This window comes from Dendropsophus ebraccatus, chromosome 9 (genome assembly GCF_027789765.1).
Source record: "Dendropsophus ebraccatus isolate aDenEbr1 chromosome 9, aDenEbr1.pat, whole genome shotgun sequence".
Taxonomy (NCBI): Eukaryota; Metazoa; Chordata; class Amphibia; order Anura; family Hylidae; genus Dendropsophus; species Dendropsophus ebraccatus.
Window position 1 is genome coordinate 69,388,483 of NC_091462.1, and position 19,949 is coordinate 69,408,431.

The following is a 19,949-nucleotide window of genomic DNA, read 5'->3' on the forward strand; positions in this document are numbered from 1 at the left end:
GCCGATGCTCCTATTCAAGGGAGCGACGGCAGCAGATCGCTGCTATATCAGTCGCTTGTTTTTCAACATGTTGAAAAACAAGCGACTGCAACGATCAGCCGACATGAACGATGTCGGCTGATCGTTGCACTCTATTCCACCGGACGATTATCGTCCGTAGCGGCCGATATCGGCCGAATACGAACGATAATCGTTCCGTGGAATAGGGCCTTTAGGCTAGGTTCACACTGTGTTTTGAAGTCCCTTTAATTGATACATTTTTGGTTACTTTAACATACAGAAAAACGTGGCCAAATTTTTTTTTTTTTAAATGGGTGCCTTTCGATCCATTTTTTTTTCTATAATGTAAATCAATGGAAAAATGAATCAAAATAGATAGCACACGTTTGCATTCGATTTTTTCCATAAACGGATATGTTAAACAGACTGCAAAAACGTGGTGTAAACCTAGCCTTAAAGTAACACTGTCACCCCCTTTGTGCATTCTGACATCTCTACACAGGTGTAAAAGGTAAATTTAGCGGTTTTCATACCTTATTTTATATCATAGGTCATGGTGCTTGTTCAAGTAAAAAGTGATCTTTTATCAACTGCAGATTGTGTTAAGTGGGCGGGGCCTCACCGCATTAGCGCCACTTGGCCCCACCCCTCGTAGGCTGGCCTAAAGGTCTAGGCCCCACCCCCTCTAGGTCGGCCCACCAATGGGTGTCAAGGGGGCGAGACCAACTGTGACACGATGGGCGGGGCTAAGTGGCGCTAATACCGCGAGGCCCCGCCCACTTAACACAATCTGCAGTTGATAAAAGATTACTTTTTACTTGAACGTAAGATATAAAATAAGGTATGAAAACCGCTAAATTTACCCATTACACCTGTGTACAGACGTCAGAATGCAAAAAGGGGGTTACAGTGTCACTTTAAAATGTCACTATCGCCCCCACATGTCTCTGAAGTGAAAGGGCATATCTAGAAAATGTTAAATCTGGGTAAATATGGGACCCCAAGCTATTAAATGGTGGTAACTTCAAATTTTTTGAGGGTAAGCGTCTTCAGATCTATGAGAACTGGTCAGGAGTTACAGAGGCACTGTCATGAAGAAAGGCTTTTGACATGTCAGAGAGATATGTCAAAAGTGTTGATTGGTTGGAGTGTTTAGACTGTGATCAATTGGGAGAACAAGCCAGGAGAAGTCTGCACTCAGCACGGTCAAACACTCAAACCCTGACTGATAAAAACTTTTGACATGTCCCCCTAACATGTCAAAAGCTTTTTTTTCAAGACAGGTTTATTTTAACTTACAGATTAGAAACCAGTTTTACCTGCAGGTCAAGGTTATAATAACTGAATTCTGTGTCACAAGTCACCAGGCTTCATCATCAGCAAAAAAAACAGCATGGCTCTGTATGTGATTCATTTCAGTCCCTGAGGCCAGGGGCTGGGCTGGGCTGGGCCCCATAGAAACTTTTGATTGGGGTCCTTCTTCCTTCCTGACTGACCACTAAGCCATCAAGTCTAGTCATAACTGCTAGTGCTCATCAGGAGTGCTTACAGTTAAAAGGACATTTTCAAAACCTGGGAGGCCCACTTGGCCACATGGTGCTGCAAATGATCACTCAGGGGGCCCAGTGTATTGCAGGAGTGGGCCATGGGGCCCCCTGATGCGGTGGGCCCCATAGCAGCCGCTATGGCTGCTACAGTGGCAGTTACGCCCCTTCCTGAGGCCAAACATTCAGTGGGTGTATGACAGAGCTTAGATTTAGTAAAAATAACAGGTTTGTAAATTTAGGAATTACTGTAAAAACAATAGAATCATAGAAAACAATAATATTTATTAGTTTGTTTTAAACAAAACTGGTGTAATTTGCCCATAACAAAGCTTTCATATGTTAACAAGCACTGGTAAAATTAGTAAAATTAGCTATACAAAAGTTGGTTAGGGTCATTGTCTGGATTTTGTAACAATGGGCCTTAGGAGCTGTGTAAGCGGTACCTTCATGTGACTAATTTATTAAATAGCTGTATGTGGTTAGTAAAAGTAGCATTCTTTGAGTTAAAAGCTTGTGACAGGTTTAATAATGCTTACAATTTCTCGGATTCGCAGATAAACAGGGCAGACAAGCAGGCAAGCTTATTGGTGGAGTTGTTGCAAATACTTTATTATATAATGGAAATAAATAAAACAAAATTGTTGGTAACTTAAAGTATACCTATCACTTTGGGACTGCAGCAAGATATGCTGTAAAAATCGTGCAGGTGCGCGGTCCTCCTCTCTTGCAAGCGAAGCACGGAATTCGGGGAAGTGACGTAAACTGCATTGTAAGTGTATTACACAGCCACTTGCTGAACCAGATAGAAGCATTAATCCAGAGCCACTATAAAGAGCAGAGATGACAAGTGATTCCCCCTGGTTTTATTTTGTTGCTATTCCTTACAATTTAAAAAATAGGGAAAAGATGTCTTCTTGAATTGGTTAAAGCGACTCTGTACCCACAATCTGACCCTCCCAAACCACTTGTACCTTCAGATAGCTGCTTTTAATCAAACATCTGTCCTGAGGTCCGTTCAGCAGGTGATGCAGTTATTGTCCTAAAAAACATATTTTAAACTTGCAGCCCAATGCCAAACGGCCGTGGCCTAGATTGTCTATGCATTAGGCTGGCACAACCTCTCCATTCCTTCTCCCCGCCCTCCTTATCATTAGGAATGCTCCAGGCAGATTGTCTCTTATTCATCAGCTGTGAGAACATGGCACATGGGCTGGATCGTTAAGGCACCTGTGCCGTGTTCACTGCAGAGGAATAAGAAAAATTCTGCCAGTCACATTCCTAATGATGAAGAGGGTGGGGAGGAGAGACGGAGGGGTGGTGCAAAGTTAGGGCACAGATACTCTAGGCCATGGCCGTTTGGCACAGGGCTGCAAGTTTAAAAGTTGTTTTTTAGGACAATAACTGCATCCCCTGCCGAACGGACCCCAGGACAGATCTTGGATAAAAAGCAGCTATCCGTAGGTACAAGTGGTTTGAGGGGGACTGATTGTGGGTACAGAGTCACTTTAAAGACCTGCTTATTAAAATACCTTTCAGAGAATAACTGGTCTAGCCTCTCAGCTAGTTGAGGAAGTTTAGTCTCTATGGTGTGTGCCGTACACAGAATGGGAGATCCTGCCTTTGTATGCCTCCATACACACCCTATGAAACAGCAGCCTGGAGAGCATTATAAAGTACTAGTGAAGTCTAAGCTGTAAATTAATGTGTCACTGTGGTTACAAAAAAAACTTTTGACATGTCATAGAGGCATGTAAATTTTTTTATCGGTTTCAGGTTTGAGTGTTCAGACCTGTACCTATGGGGAGAACAAGTGAGGAAAAGATGCACTGCAGCACGTCCACTCTCTACTCTGCGTTACAAATAAGAGTTAGAACAGGGCCGCTTCTTCCATGAGGCGCAATGAGTAATCGCCTCAGGTGGCAGATTCTGGGGACCCTGAGGGGGCAGCAACTTCGGCCATGTCATTTTAGTTTGTCAGTTTGACAAATCTAAAATGACAAAGCCGTCGGACTGAAACAAATACATGCTTGATGCCTCCTTACGGCTGACTATGAACTGTAACAATACGTGCTGGATGCCTCTTTATGTGCCCTCCAGAGCCTGGCTGACTGTCAAGTGCCCGCTGCGGGGTAGACTTCTTCCTACGTGCCCTCCTCTATCCCTGTCACCGTGGATCCCTGCTGCCTGTTTCCCGCTGCTGTGCCCAATCAGGTTAAGGACTTTATGTGCGTTGACACGCACATTTGTCCTGAACCTGATTAAACAGTACAGCGAGAGATAGGTGGCAGGGACCCACGGTGACAGGGATAGAGGAGGGCACGTAGGGAGGTATCCACCCCGCAGCAGGCACTTGACAGTCAGCCGGGGTCTTGAGAGCAAGTAAGGAGGCATCCAGCTTGTATTGTTTCGGTTCATAGTCAGCCGGGCTCTGGAGGGCAATCCACCCTGCTGCCGGTCGCGCCGTTACAGAGTTGGTGGCTATCCTTGTGACTTCTTGGGTCTGTTTTCTTGGCTCCCCTCCAGCCCTCAGCATATTTGTGCTCTCGTAGGCCGGTCCATGCTCCAGGCCCCAAGACTGCGATGCTGTGGAGAGGTGATTTTTTTTTTTTTTTTTGATAAGGGAGAGCAGCTCTTTATTTACAGGGAGCTCTCATTTATCTCTTGGGTGCAGCCCTGGCTACAAGAGGGAAACTGCTTGGGGAGGAATATACCTACTGGGACCAGCTACATCTGTTAAAGGCAGCTATATTAGGAGCAACTATACCTACTGGGGGCAGCTATACATGCTAGTTACTGGAGGGTGACTATAGGTACTGGAGACTGCCCTAGCTACTAGTCGGCAACTATACCTACTGGCCAATAGCTCTGCCTACTCTACACTTACTGGAATATAACTCTTTACATACTAAGGGGGACTTAACTACTTACTGGGGACACCTACCTACCCTACCTTTTAGGGTCCATTTACACAGAAAGATTATCTGACAGATTATCTGCCAAAGATCTGAAGCCAAAGCCAGGAATGGATTTGAAAAGAGAAAAAATCTCAGGCTTTCCTTTATGTCCTGATCTCTGTTCATAGTCTGTTTCTGGCTTTAGCTTCAAATCTTCGGCAGATAATCTGTCAGATAATCTTTCTGTGTAAATGGACCCTAATGGTGCGTTTACACAGACAGATTTATCTGACAGATCTTTGAAGCTAAAGTCAGGAACAGACTATAAACAGGGAAGAGGTCATAAAGGAAGGACTACGATTTCTCTGTGTAAACGCACCATTAGGCTGCGTTCACACTACGTATATTTCAGTCAGTATATGTATATTTCAGTCAATATATTTCAGTCAGTATTGCAACCAAAACCAGGAGGGGATTAAAAACACAGAAAGGATCTGTTCACACAATGTTGAAATTGAGTGGAAGGCTGCCATTTAATGGCAAATATTTGCTGTTATTTTAAAACAACGGCTGTTATATTGAAATAATGCTGCTCCAGGACACACACTCAGCGTGCACACTTGCACGGAGTGTACTACGGCTCTTTGCTTGCCACTGCAGCAGCCGTTAAGCCCCAGTTACAATTACTTCCAGTATTACACCTTGCCTCCTTGAGAAATCCGGCTATCTGGAGGAAACGCGTCGGAGGGTAAGGGACCAGCGTTACTGCTTTGAGGGCATAACAGGGTGTTGATTCACCAAGGGGTAGACCAGGGTAGGGGTCGCCCTTTTTAGGGCGAGTGCCCCGCTCCCCCCTGTGCGAGAAGGGGTAGTATATACATATCACTCGGTTAGGGCGTAATAGGGTTAGATGGTCCCTATCCCGAGTGTATCCTTCTACCCTGGTGTGAATAGTAACCTATGACCGTAGCTGAAAAAGCACATTGAGAAATTAGGCTATGGCTCTGGTTGCATATTTCTGAGAACAGTGTCTGTATAATCATTAATTTTTGTTGTATGTTGTGTATTGGTCTATTTATGTGGGGTATATTTTTAACATATTAAATAAACGTTAGGTTTTATATAATTTGTGCACCCCTTTCTGTGAATTCTTTTATATTGAAATAATGGCAGTTATTTACTGTTATGGCGGCCATCCACTCAATTTCAACATTGTGTGAACAGATCCTTTCTGTGTTTTTAATCCACTCCTGGTTTTGGTTGCAATACTGACTGAAATATACTCACTGAAATATACGTAGTGTGAACGCAGCCCCAGGGTGCATTTACACAGACAGATTTCACTGACAGATTTTTGAAGCCAAAACCAGGAACAGACTATAAACAGGTAAGAAGTCATAAAGGAAAGATTGAGATTTCTCCTCTTTTAAAATCCATTTCTGGCTTTGGCTTCACAAATCTGTCAGATAAATCTGTCTGTGTAAACGCAGCATTATACAGGCCAATTAACTCTAGATAACATTTACAGAGCTTTTAGATGGGTTGACTATTAAGCGCCAGGTTGCACAAATGATCATTTGACTGTTCGTGCAACCATTTAAATTCATCATTATTTACACATCCCTTTTATGCTGGGTTTACACAGAGCGATTATCGGGCGAATTTTCGCGATAACGATCGAATTCGAACGACAATCATACGTGTAAACGTGGCGAACGATCGAAAAATCGTTCATTTTGATCTTTTAACATGTTCATAAATCGTCGTTCGCCGATGGCAAAAAATTTGCCGATCGTTGCGTGTAAACAGTCGTCGCGCGATAGCCCGGCCCCCCCCCCTCATCCGCATCCCCCTGTGCCGGCTCGATCGCCACCCCCGCTGCTCTGATCGACACCGCCGGCGCTCCGATCGCCCCCACCGCCGCGGCCAAGAACATAAGTTACCTGCTCCGCGCAGCAGGTCTTCGGACATCCCCGGCTCCCATCTTCACCGCACTGATTGGCTGAAGAGATGAGCCGGGAATTTCAAACGGCTCCCCTTCAGCCAATCAAAGCTGCCTTGCATTGATTGGCTGAAGAGATGAGCCGGGAATTTCAAACGGCTCCCCTTCAGCCAATCAGTGCTGAAGAGGAGCACTGATTGGCTGAAATCAGTGCTCCTCTTCAGCACTGATTGGCTGAAGGGGAGCAGTTTGAAATTCCCGGCTCATCTCTTCAGCCAATCAATGCAAGGCAGCTTTTATTGGCTGAAGGGGAGCCGTTTGAAATTCCCGCCTCACCTCTTCAGCCAATCAATGCACGGCAGCACTGATTGGCTGAAGAGGGGAGCCGGGAATTTCAAACGGCTCCCCTTCAGCCAATCAGTGCTTCCGTGCATTGGGGGGGGGGGCGATCGGAGCGGCGGCGGGCGGGGGGGGGGGGGGGGGGGGGGTCGATCGGGTCGGGCTACGGGCGTACGATGGCAAAACGATTTTTCCATACGATATATCGTACCGTCTAAACGCTGATCGTTATAAAAAAAAGACATTACTTCGAAATCGTTAATCGTACGATCGGGCCAATAATCGCCTCGTGTAAACTTAGCATTACACAGGGCAATGCGTAGCCAGTACAGATTATATTCCCCGCATAAAATATGTTTTGAGCTGGTAAAACCATTTTCTTGTTCATTGGCTGGGTAGGCACAACTGTACACAGCCATTTGGGGCCCAGGTGGGGGGGAGGGGGGTTGCTAGAAAATTAAGGTCTGATACTGATTATATTCGCTTGTACTATTGGCTGACTCAAAGAACATGCTCCTAATAAGATGCCCCCTCCATGTTGATTGCTACAAGTATCCCTGTATACAGTCTCACAAAGTTAGGCCATGTTCACACAATGTAAAACACCAGTTGGCTCACAGAACGGCCTGTGTTAGTGAAGATCATCCCGGCTGGTACTGCAGTACTGGCCGGGTGATAGTCATTTGTGCTGAATTGGGATCAGGTGTACCTGTGTGCGCCCGCATCCCAATTCACATTGAGCCGCACTCTCCATTGTGTGACCTGTCAGGCTTGTGCGTCCGCTATTCAATGAATAGTGGCCACACAAAACTGACATGTCAGTTTTTTGTACGGCCACTCGCGATCCTGATGCTTTGTGTATACACTCTGGACGGAATTTCCTCTAACTGCACTGCACATAAGTTGTGTCTTAATCACAGCTGTTGTTGCACATCGGCAACAAAGGCCGTGCTTAATACAAAACTTACGTTGTGTGAACATGGCCTTGCAGCGGATAGCCTAATATAGAAAAGTTGCCATTCCAGGCTACATCTAGATGTCAGGCTTTTCACTGATATCCAGCATGTCTTTTTACTCTTTTGTCTGAACAGCTTGTATGCAGACCAATGTGTCTTCATGATTACAGACTAATAACTGCAGTGGACAGTACTATTTTTTTCTTGTTCAAAGTGCATTTAAATAAATGTTTACAATGCACATAAACAGATGCAGCATAAATCTGCTGCTGGCAGGTGGCATACGTCACTAAAGTGGACGTATATATTATACCGTATATTAAATAATCTTCAAGTTAGACCACGGGTGAAATACTGTGTTGTGAGGGGCAATATTTTAGAAAGACATAGCAGAGCTGAAGATGGCAACCATAGCGGTGAAAGGCAATTGTTATATGGCTAAATAAAAAATATAGGGAAATTAGAATGGGCTTCATTAAAGAGAAACTAGAAGACTCTAACCTGCTATAATGTTTTCATTGTGCAGGGATGCAGAGAATGAAGGTAATTTTCTTACCTCTATCCTCAGCTTTTTTTTAGTTAAATCTTAAGTTTAATGAATATGTAAATTAGGCAATTTTCTGCTCTGGGGGTGGGACTACAGTGCAGTCCACCTCGTCTCCCTGCCCATCCTCTTAATTATTCATCTGGCTCTCTGTAGTGATGATGGCTGGAATGGAAAGACTGCAGGTTGCTGCTTCAGAGGCACCCTGTGGGCTGGACAGATTGGTGCAACAAACCTTCTAATTTACATATTAATTAAACAACTTAACAAAAACAGCGCTGAGGATGAAGGTAAGAAAATGACCTTTATTCTAAGCACAACAGCAGGTTAAAACCTTCTAATGTGTAGTTAGTTTCCCTTTAAAAAAGACCCTATGGGTAACTATGCATAATAAATAAATATATACAAAGAATATACAAAAATCTATCTAATAATCTTTTTATACTGCGGCCATTGAGGATTACAAGGTCCCTACTAAACAGCAACAGACCACATGATGACTTACTGCTGCCGCCTCAGGGTAAGTACTCTGATGGAAGAGCCTCTGGGGCTATATGCTGCTATATAGCATACAGGCTCTATATTATACATAAGCTGTGCAACATCATATAGAAACAGTTTTGATTATTTTCAAAAATCCTGTCTCTTCTTTCTGTTTTTTTTTTTAATGTTCTATTTGACTTTGTAATCGTAATAGAAATATGGTACAAACACATCACAGGCAGTACTATAATATGCTGCACATGTCAGAAGATTGTATCAGTGTAGGAATGTCTCAACAGCTTTCTTGTCAAGTAAGGATGAAACTGCATGAGGCTCTGAAGCCCTATGTTACATCCATCAGTCAAAGCTTTAGCTCCCATAAACACACAAATACTAGCTTCTTAGGGATGGTCCGAACCTGCCGAGGTTCGGGTTCGCATGAACCTGAACTCTCGGCATCAGATTCCCGCTGTCTGCCCGCTCTGTGCAGAGGGTGGATACAGCGAGAGGACTGCCTGGAAAACTGGGACACAGCCTATGGCTATGGCTGTATCCCAGTTTTCCAGGTGGTCCTCCCGCTGTATCCACCCTCTCCACGGAGAGGGCAGACAGCGGGAATCATTGCCGAGAGTTCGGGTTCGTACGAACCCGAACCTCGGCAGGTTCGGACCATCCCAAAGCTGTGTGCAGTTTGAGAGATGCAAATTTACTTATATTCACATGTACATAATGATCATACATACTTCAAAGGGTCAGCAGCAAATCTGTTATAGTGGAGGATTTGCAACTTTGAAGTAAATGAATAGCAAAATCCACCGTGGATCTTCCACAGTATACATGCAGTTTTGCCACACACATGCAGATCTGCTGCAAATCAGTTGCAAATAATGTGCAGCGATTCTGCACCAAAACTAATTAATGTATTTTAAAGGGGTACTCCAGTATCCGAAAATTGTATTAATATTAAACTATCACCCCAAGATATATAACTTGTTAATATAAGGGTATTACCAGTAGTACTTACTTCAGTAGCTTTTCCATGCTCCAACACTTGCAGGAAATGGAACATGGAAGGACTACTAATTTTGTATTGACCCCGGCTTCTCCCACTCTCCTGTGAAAACGCATCATCCTCTGATGTTACAGGAGGTAGGGCTGAATCTTGTCTCCTACCCCCCTGAGGTATTCATTCTGACCAGCCTCTCTAGCCTACACCTCAGCAGACAAGGAGTGAAAGAAGCAGGTGCTGCAACTTCACTGATTGAGCAATAGTCTCCAGTGAAATTAGGGCTATGTTCACACACATTGTAGTTTCACTGCAGTACTGCAGCGTCTTCACAAAAATGATGCAGTACTGCAATGAATTGATGAAGAAACAATGAAATATTGCCAAATGGCACAGAGGATCACAGCTGTCACTGTCAATCTCACTTCGCCAAAAAAAGAGGCATAAACAGTATATCCAGTGTAAGATAATATCGGATCGGGGCTGCTCAACTTCAAAGACAAAATATGCTTGAGTGCATGAAGATAAGTGCATGAAGATGAGAAAAAAAAGTTGCACTGACCAAATAAAATTTTAAAAATTCTTTACTTTCTTCCAATATTAGAGTTAGGCTGGCTTCACACTAGTGGCGGATTAAATGTACCCTGGGCCCTGGGCTGTCCACCCAACCTGGCCCCCCCCCCCCCGGGTCAATCCTCCCAAACCGCCCACATTATGATCCGCTACTGCCCCGCCCCCCCTCTCCACGCTGTCCCCAATAAACACTGCCTGCCTCCCCTCCCTGCTGGCCCCAATAAACATAATGTTTAGTCCCTTGCTGCTACCCACAGTAAGCACAGAGGAGAGTGTCTGGAGAGGAGGGTGCTGATCTTATATGGTAGGTCACAGCAGCACAGAGGATGTCAGGAAAGAAGGGTGCTAATCCTATAGGAGAGGTCCCAGCAGCACAGAGGATGTCAGGAGAGGAGGGTGCTGATCTTATAGAGGAAGTTGCAGGGTCCCAGCAGCACAGAGGATGTCAGGAGAGGAGGGTGATGATCTTACAGGGGAGAACGCAGGGTCCCAGCAGCACAGAGGGTGTCAGGAGAGGAGGGTGCTGATCTATAGGGGAGGTCACAGCAGCACAGAGGATGTCAGCTGTCCCCCTCTTCCCTATTCCCCCCTCATAGATTGTCCCCCTCTGCCTCCCCTCATACATGCTCCCCCTCTGCCCCCCCTCATAGATGGTCCCCCGTCGAGCCTCTCTCCTTCTGCAGCCTCCAGCTAATGTGCTGCTGCCGGGGGAGTTCCGTCCTATCCCCGGCAGCGCGTGCATCAGAGAGCTCCCCGTGCATCGGAAGTCATAGCCACAGGCGCGCACTGCGGGGGATAGGACAGGACACCCCCGGCAGCCGCACATCAGCCGTGGCTGATTATAATGTGGGCAGCGTGGCATTGGCCCCCCAGGAGCCTCGGGCCCCAGGCAACCGCCCACATTATAATCCGCCACTGCTTCACACACAGCTTTTGTGTGACGTTTTTCTGACCTCCAGAAGATTTTCTCTGGGGTTTTTGACTTTAGATGTGACTGGCTTTTTTTTAGCCATTGGCAATTTTGAGCTGAACGGTAGGATTCCATTGAAGAGAGAAACGCCACAGTTTGCAGGAAAAAAGCCAAACCCTCAGCATGCTGCATTTTGGAGAAACTGCCACAGAGCCTAAAAAACACCTGAAAGTAGACAAAACGCAACAGAAAAACAACAGCAAGTATGTAAGGAGTTTCATACAATTCCATTGACTTCCAATTAACATTCGGTTGCTAATGCAGTGTGAAACCAGACCAACCGGTAGAGAATACAGCGTGCTGTGTGGGAGTGGGACCACAATGACATGATGCAAATGATAAAGTACTACAATTGAATAATTTATTGACACAATGAAACGGCAAAGTGTAAACACAGCCTAGATGTTTTGCAACAGCTTTGGGAGTAGGCAGGATTGAAGACTACAACTTTTAATAGTAAGCAACTGCTCAACCAGGAAGTACAACCACAGAATACTGAACCCAATACTGAAGACCCCCAAAACAAATAGATTTTTGGTAGTTTCAGAACTGGGTCAAACAGGCAAGCAAGCTTCTGCAGAAAGTTTTTTTTTTTTCTCATGCTGGAGTACCCCTTTAAGGGGATTGTCTGATCTTCTGTTTCTTGGTGTTAACTTCCTGTCTTTCTATGGGTCCATTTACACAGAAAGATTATTTGACAGATTATCTGCCAAAGATTTGAAGCCAAAGCCAGAAGCAGACTATGAACAGAGATCAGGTCATAAAGGAAAGACTGAGATTTTTCCTCTTTTCAATTCCATACCTGGCTTTGGCTTCAAATCTTTGGCAGATAATCTGTCAGATAATCTTTCTGTGTAAATGGACCCTAATACTGCGTTTACACAGACAGATTTATCTGACAGATCTTTGAAGCCATAGCCAGGAACCGACTATAAACAGAGAATGGGTCATAAAGGAAAGCCTGAGATTTCTCCTCTTTTCAAATCCATTCCTGGCTTTGACTTCCAAAATCTGTCAGATAAATCTCTTTGTGTAAACCCAGCATAAGTCTTAGAAGTACACCTTTTGAGACATGACGAGACAGGTGTAAGTTCTGATCATCTCGTGCGGACACAACATCGTGCAGCTAGTGAATATTGGATATTTCCACCTGGGATGGAATGTCCCTGATGATTATTGTTAATGAGTGTTCCAAGGAGCACACATTCACTATGTGCATTTAATGACCCCACAAATGATACAGCAACTGTTTGTGAGGCCCGGCCACTCAAATGAATGCGTTATGTAAAGGCACTGCAAGCAAGAGCTGAGCAATGAGGCTGATTAGCAAGCGCAACTTGGCAAGCGCAAGACTGATCGGGGCTTGTTTGCGCTTATACACGGCTGCATATCACACCATGTGAAAGAGCCCTTAGCATCAAGGAGCATAAGGCTAGAACTATCCTCTGCTCCCCATACAACCACTTTAAAGTCAGTTGCAGATCTGCTGCAGATCATTTGCAGGAATTTTGCTGCAAATCTGCATATGGGTACGGTATATATTAAAAGGGATATACTTAGAAGTTTGTACTGTAGTAATGCAGCTTTATTGCATGGCTATAAATACATTTTCTAAACATTAACATTTTTGTTTGCATTTTTGACCCATAGGTCAGCTGTAAAATATCTCAGTTCATCCACTTCTATCTCATGGGATGCAATTATTTTTGGATGTTGTGCGAAGGAATATATTTACATACACTGATAGTAGTTGCCGTATTTGCAGAAAAGCAGCACTTGATATGGTACTACTTACTTGGATGGGGTATGTAACGGAATTTAATTATCTGACATTTGTACTTACAGGCACTGTCAATTTCCAGTACATTATTATATTCATAAATATATAGATAGTGAAGCTTTTTACCATATTTAAAGGGGTACTTTTAATTATGACTTTTTTGGCAAATAAATTGCTTTAATAAAGTTCTATTACTTTGTACTATAACTTCATTATAATAAGTGTATTGCTTTTTCTTTACATAGCCACTTGCATTGAGTGGCAGCAGAAAGGGGTGACGCGGACCCCTCTGCTGCCATCAGTGTTTGTGTCAGAAATTGCTGGACTATCTAATCCCAGGCCAGGGCCAGGACAAAGGGTAGGCCAGGGTAGGTGATGGCCTAGGGCGCCATTTAGTGGTAAGTTACAGGGGGCGCAATTTCAATTTCTTAAAAACAAAAAAAAATCATTGACCTGCCAGGACCTACAGAGACTCCGCCCCCTCCTCACCATGTGACCTCTTCCCTGTCTGACTGTTGGAGGCTGTACCGACTGCTGGGCTGCTGTCTGGTGAGTTCACTGACTGACTCTCATCATTCTTTAGGTGTAGGAAGGCTGGGAGAGCTGGGAATGCTGGGAGAGGGAGGTCACCTAGGTCACAGGGCTGCCCCATATAACACTGCCCCATATCTCTGCACTGCTCCTCTATACACAGCACTTCCCATATTGTTCCCTAACCTGTGGGTCACCAGCTGCTCCAAAACTACACAGTCACAGCATGATAGGAGTTGTAGTCCTGCCACAGCTCAGGAGCCACAGGTTGGTGAACACTTATATTCTGTTTATTGTGTACAGGCTAATCCCCCTGACACCAGTGATTTACAGTCAGGGGGTACAGTATACATGGTCCTGTTACAGTCAGGGGGTACAGTATACATGGTCCTGCTACAGTCAGGGGGTACAGTGTACATGTCCTGTTACATTCAGGGGGTACAGTATACATGGCCCCGTTACAGTCAGGGGGTACAGTATACATGGTCCTGATACATTCAGGGGGTACAGTATACATGGCCCTGTTACAGTCAGGGGGTACTGTATACATGGTCCTGTTACAGTCAGGGGGTACAGTATACATGGCCCTGTTATATTTAGTGGGTACAATATACATACTGGACTCTCCCATATAGTCTGCAGTGTGGTAATAATCTGCAGAGCCTGTGATTACCAAGTAGCAGCCCCCACATACAGTATATCCTCCTGGCTGCCCCCACATAGTGTACAGTCTACAAAGGGGGGGCATTTGCCTTCTCTGCCTAGGGCACCAAAACTCCTTGTCCCGGCCCTGGCCCAGGCTCCCATTCCCCCTGTGAACTGTATATGCTATACAGTACCTGGGGGGAAGACTGCCCAACATGATTGCTGAGTGTGGCAGCCTATATACAGCAAGTGGTGATCACTGCTCGCTGTGTAGAGGCTGCCACATACAGTGATTGCGTTGGAAGTAACTATGTAAAGAAAAAAGTAATACATTTAATAATTTTTACTTACTTTTACTTTTTAAAATGTGTTGGCAAAAAAAAAAAAAAAAAAAAAAATTAAGCTAAATTGTGTACCATATATCTATTGCATACGTTTATCTTAATTGCTCATAATATAAATTACAATGGATTGATGTGAGCAGAACTGTTTTTGTTAACTTCCTGTTGATGGTCTAGTGAATACTACATTTTTGGGATCCTAGAGATTGGTCCCCCTCTAATTATAAAGTGATGGAACATCCTAGTGATAGGTCTCTACCTTATTAAAAAGTCATAATTTACTGTTAAAAGGGAAATATAACAATCCGGTATTGTTAAAGATAATTAGGGCTGGGCAATATGGCCAAAAAAATAAAATCTCAATTTTATTATTATTATTTTTTTTTAACATTATGTACCATTCTCAATTTAGATCTCGTTTTTAATTTTTTTTCCTAAATAAACAAAACATTTTTTTTTTTTGCAGGCAGCCTCAGATACAGAGTTTGAGGCAGCAACTGTATTGCTTTGCACAGTAAGGCTATGTTTACACAACGTAAGTTCAGTATTAATCACGGCCGTTGTTGCCCAACTGTTATGATTAATACTGAACTTACATTATGCTGCAGCTGAGGGAATCCCGGCCGGAGTGTATACACATAGTGTACACTATGGCTGGGATCGCTAGCGGCTCCGCAAAAAACTGACACTTCAGTTTTCTGTGGCCGCTCTTCATTGAATAGCGGACGCAGAGAACCTGTCAGTGCACACAATGGAGTATGCGGCTCCGGCAGCACGCTCCATTGTGTGCAGCGGGGAATTGGGTGTGCCCGCATCCGAATTCATTAGTAGTGAAGATCAGTCTGCCAGTACTACAGTACAGTACTGTGAACATGGCCCAACTGTGCCTCTTATAGTAGACAATCCCCCATATAGTTGTTGGGCCCTCTCTGTGCATCTATGTTGGTAGAGGTAGAGTAGATGAGGGGTGTAGTAATAGTAGTACAGGTAGAGTAGATGTAGGATGTAATAGTAGTAGCAGCAGTATTGTAGATGAGGGGAGTTGAAGTAGAAGTATAGTAAATGAGGGCTGTAGTAGCAGTAGATGAGGTGTATAGAAGTAGCCGAGTAGAGTAGTAGTAGCAGCAGCAGCAGCAGTAATGTAGATTAGGGTTGTGGTAGTAGCTGAGGAGAGTAGTAGCAGCAGCAGCAGTAATGTAGATGAGGGGTGTAGTAGTAGAAGTAGCAGTATTGTAGATGAGGGGGGTAGTAGTAGATTATGGGTGTTGTAGTAGCAACAGCAGTATTGTTGATTAGGGGTGTAGTAGTAGTAGTAGCAGCAGCAGTATTGTAGATGAGAGGTGTAGTAGTAGCAGTATAGTAAATGAGGGGAGTAGTAGTACCGGGTCCTCATGCACTCTCCGATGACTCTGGAGTTGCTCCATAAAATTCAAATTGTGAGCTCCCTAAGGGCAAATTAAGCTTAATAATTTTATTAATTGCCCAGCCCTAAGGTGCACTTAAAGGGAACCTGTCATCACTTATATTAATGTACACAATGTGGGGAACGTAGATGCCCCACTGCTATAATAAGGCATCATGTCTCGTTTGAAACTAAAACTGAGGACAACTTCCCTCTACCCATACAGAGACAAATTCCTAGTTAAAGGGAAAAGAGTTTTTTTTGACAGAAATTAGGAAATAGGTTGTACTACTTTGAGGCTGCGTTCACACTACGTATATTTCAGTCAGTATATTTCAGTCAGTATTGCAACCAAAGCCAGGAGTAGATTAAAAACACAGAAAGGATCTGTTCACACAATGTTGAAATTGAGTGGATGGCCGCCATATAACAGTAAATAAGTGCCATTATTTCAATATAACAGCCGTTGTTCTAAAATAACAGCAATATTTGCCATTAAATGGTGGCCATCCACTCAATTTCAACATTGTGTGAACAGATCCTTTCTGTGTTTTTAATCCACTCCTGGTTTTGGTTGCAATACTGACTGAAATATACGTAGTGTGTCGCAGTCTAAGACATCATGGTGCTCTTACCTTAAGACTTAAGATTTCACTGCAGATTGCAACTTTTTGACAGATAATATGAATAATTTAAAATGTTTTTCAGGATTTCCACTGATCCCAGCCTGTATACATGCTGTTGCAAGAAGCTTGTATTATAATGACAAGTAAGCATCTGTTACATCATTGTTAGATTCCTAAATTATTAGGCTGTTTTTACACCAAATCCTCTGCCAGACACCCCAAAAATGTGTTATAATCAGGTATAATTTGTATCATATCAATTTCCTTGCAGCTGCTGGATTAGTTCTGACACCCATTTACTCTACATCATTCATGGACCTATTTGTGCTGCACTGTTGGTATGTACAATTTTTTTCTCTATAGTGGTAGAAGTGTTGGTCGTCTGTTACACAGGATATGAACCACCGACACTACAAGTCCTTGCGCAGAAATAAACACACATAGTGACGTCCACAGTTTTTCAAATTTATCTCAGGTAGTACACGGCTCCAAAAATAGTACATGTGAATCATTCAAAAGAAGAAATTTCTAGCGGCACTCACCATAAAAAGATGACACTTTACTTGGTGCACACTAACAAAGCAGGATCTCTGTGTCCTGCTATGTTACTGTAAACTAAAAAAAAATACCACATTGAGGGCGGCTGGAAATGTCTTTTTTTAGAATGACCACCAACTTTTATCATCTTGACAGCATAATCCAGTAGTAAGCACGTAAAGTCATTTTGGAAAATTGTAAGACAAATATTTTAAAGGGTAACAATAAAGTTTAGTAGGCGGCAGAATATGTTATCAAAAAAATCTTCTGCTGAAATCCAGCCGAGCTACCAATGTGGGCATGCCCCAGATATGCATTCCTTCCAGCAGTTTGGTTGACTACAAGCGCAGCGTCAGGTTTTTTCAATAGCATATCGTGCCGCCTGCTAAACTTTATAGTTACCCTTCAAACTGTACACCTGTTTGGCTAAATATGCCAAAGCCTCCAGTGCAGTCTAAAACTAATGCTGGTTTCACACATGGCAGTTTTTGTGCTAAAGCCAGAAGTGGATCCAACAGGAAAGAGAAGTACACATCTTCCTTATTATTACTTATATTTTATAACCCATTTGAATCCACTTCTGGCTTTGGCACAAAAACTGCATAAGGCCATGTTCTCACAACAATAGCCGTGATTTATGCAGAAGATATGTTGTATGTGCATGAATGTACACATATTATATGCTCCCTCCGGGATTCCAACCAGCCGCACGAAAAACTGACAACTGACAAGCCGCACAGACATTTCAGTTCACACAGTGGAGCATGCGGCTCTGGGCGCACACTCCATTGTGTGCAGTGGTGAATTTGGATGCGGACACTGATGCACCCGCATCCCAATTCAACAGAAATGAAAATCATCCGGACGATACTGGGGTTACAAAACAGCCAGTCTCATACGCCATATGAACATGGCCTAAAGGTGTCTATATGCCTTCAGTAACTGCGGTCAGAAGGTTATCTTTGGTGTCCTACACACACGAGGTGGCAGGTTCAGCCAACTATAGTATAGAGCAGTACTTCTCAAACTGTGAGGTGGGCCTCACCAGTGAGGCGCCCACTAGCCCCCTAGTTGTTGGTGAGGCCAAGCTGAGAAGCCCGTTTTCAAAAAGCAACTATAATCTGCACAGTCCTTTTGCTGTTAGCAAAAATCTAAATTTTAGCAACATTATTAATTTATTTTGTACTTGCTTTATTAGCATATAGAGCTTGGGAGACGGGTAAAAGGTATCCCTAGCATTATTTTCATCTTTTAAATGGACTTTCACCACAGATAGTGAGGCCCAGGCACCCTCTTGGTCAGTCTGGTGAGGCCCAGGCACTGTCTTGGTTGGTTGGGTGAGGCTCCACTAGAAAAAGTTTGAGAATCACTGGTATAGAGTGCATGGGCACCTTTGCTCAGGAAATAATAAAATAAAAATGTGAATTGTATTGCATTCTTTTTGAAGTTATATTCTGCCTCTGTTATTGTTTTCACAAGTGTGAATTATTCTAGTAGTTTTTTAGCAGTTTATTTTTCTTAGTTTCTAAAGCATGTTCAGTAAATGCTGTTAAATACTGTACCTTATATTTGCAGTCATGTTGGGACTCATTTTTGAAAACATATAATTTAGTTATGTATTGTCTTTTTCTTTTAAGGTAAACCTCTTCTTCCTGCTCAATATTGTACGTGTTCTGATAACAAAATTGAAGGTTACCCATCAAGCTGAATCTAACCTCTATATGAAAGCTGTAAGGGCAACTCTAATCCTTGTACCCCTTCTTGGAATTCAGTTTGTATTGCTGCCATGGAGACCAAGTGGACGGATAGCAGAAGAAGTGTTTGATTATATTATGCATATTCTCATGAATTATCAGGTAATAGCAAAATGGTGGTCCCTAAAGTTACAGTACTAATTGGTTTTAGGGCGATCATTGTATGTTGAAAATATTGTATTTTGAGACCAAAACTCTATGGAAAACTGGTAATTGGTTCTGAAGCCTCCAAAATGTCATCCCAAAATGAGAAAAAATTTAAATATAGAAAAATAGGCAAATAGCTAATATGGATAAAATAAGTCTTTGCATAAAGTAGTCAGAAAGAGCTACAGGAAACTATAAATTACTTTTTAAGTAGAAGACCAGAGCGTTTTCAGAGTCCTGTACAGATAACATAAGGTCCCAGAAAAATAAAATGAAGCTCATCCTGGCACAGGTAAAGACTAGTGCTACATGTAATATCACACTGGTGGTTTTGGTGGTTTCCCTACAGGAGCTACCCCTCGGCTGGGTCCTTCCCAGAGGGATATCTGGCTAGTTCGGTGTTTCATAACTCCTAAATGAGGCTCCAAGGGCTCTTCTTTTGCATAATTATGTTTCCCAGGGAGCAATGTACCTAGGATTTCACTGCATTCAGCGCTTTAATCGGCAGCCGGCAGTGTTATCGTTTTGACTGGTCTCCCTGAGATCAGCGATCTGTTTCTCTTATGGCTCTACTAGGCATTGCTCCCTCCTAGCCAGAATCCTGCTCCACACTGATGAGGGGCAACACTCTGAAACAGCTGTCTGTGGATGGATACCTGGCCTAGGCTTTTCCCTTGTCATTACTTATAGGGCCACTTAATATGGTGGTTTCCCTACAGGAGCCACCCCTTGGCTGTTTCGAGACTCTTGAATCAGGCTCCAAGGGCTCTTCTTTTGCATATTATCGTTTTGACTGGTCTCCCTGAGATCAGCGTTCTGTTTCTCATGTAGTATCACACTGTAATGTAGAGAGGTGCTAGACAGCCAATCACTGCATGCACTTCAGTAATACTAGAGTTTTACCAGTAAAATGGACACTTTAATTGGTCGAT

General features: G+C 43.5%; 1 protein-coding gene across 2 annotated transcripts in view; it reads left to right on the forward strand.

Annotated features, from left to right (window-relative positions):
• Positions 1 to 19,949, forward strand: part of CALCRL (calcitonin receptor like receptor) — a 74,522-nt gene that overhangs the window by 47,668 nt on the left and 6,905 nt on the right. For both annotated transcript variants that reach the window (XM_069983582.1, XM_069983581.1), the window contains 4 exons: positions 12,905 to 13,058; positions 16,662 to 16,722; positions 16,851 to 16,917; positions 18,754 to 18,972. In XM_069983582.1, the coding sequence (XP_069839683.1) occupies positions 12,905 to 13,058; positions 16,662 to 16,722; positions 16,851 to 16,917; positions 18,754 to 18,972 (501 nt within the window). The remainder of the gene's footprint in view (positions 1 to 12,904; positions 13,059 to 16,661; positions 16,723 to 16,850; positions 16,918 to 18,753; positions 18,973 to 19,949) is intronic.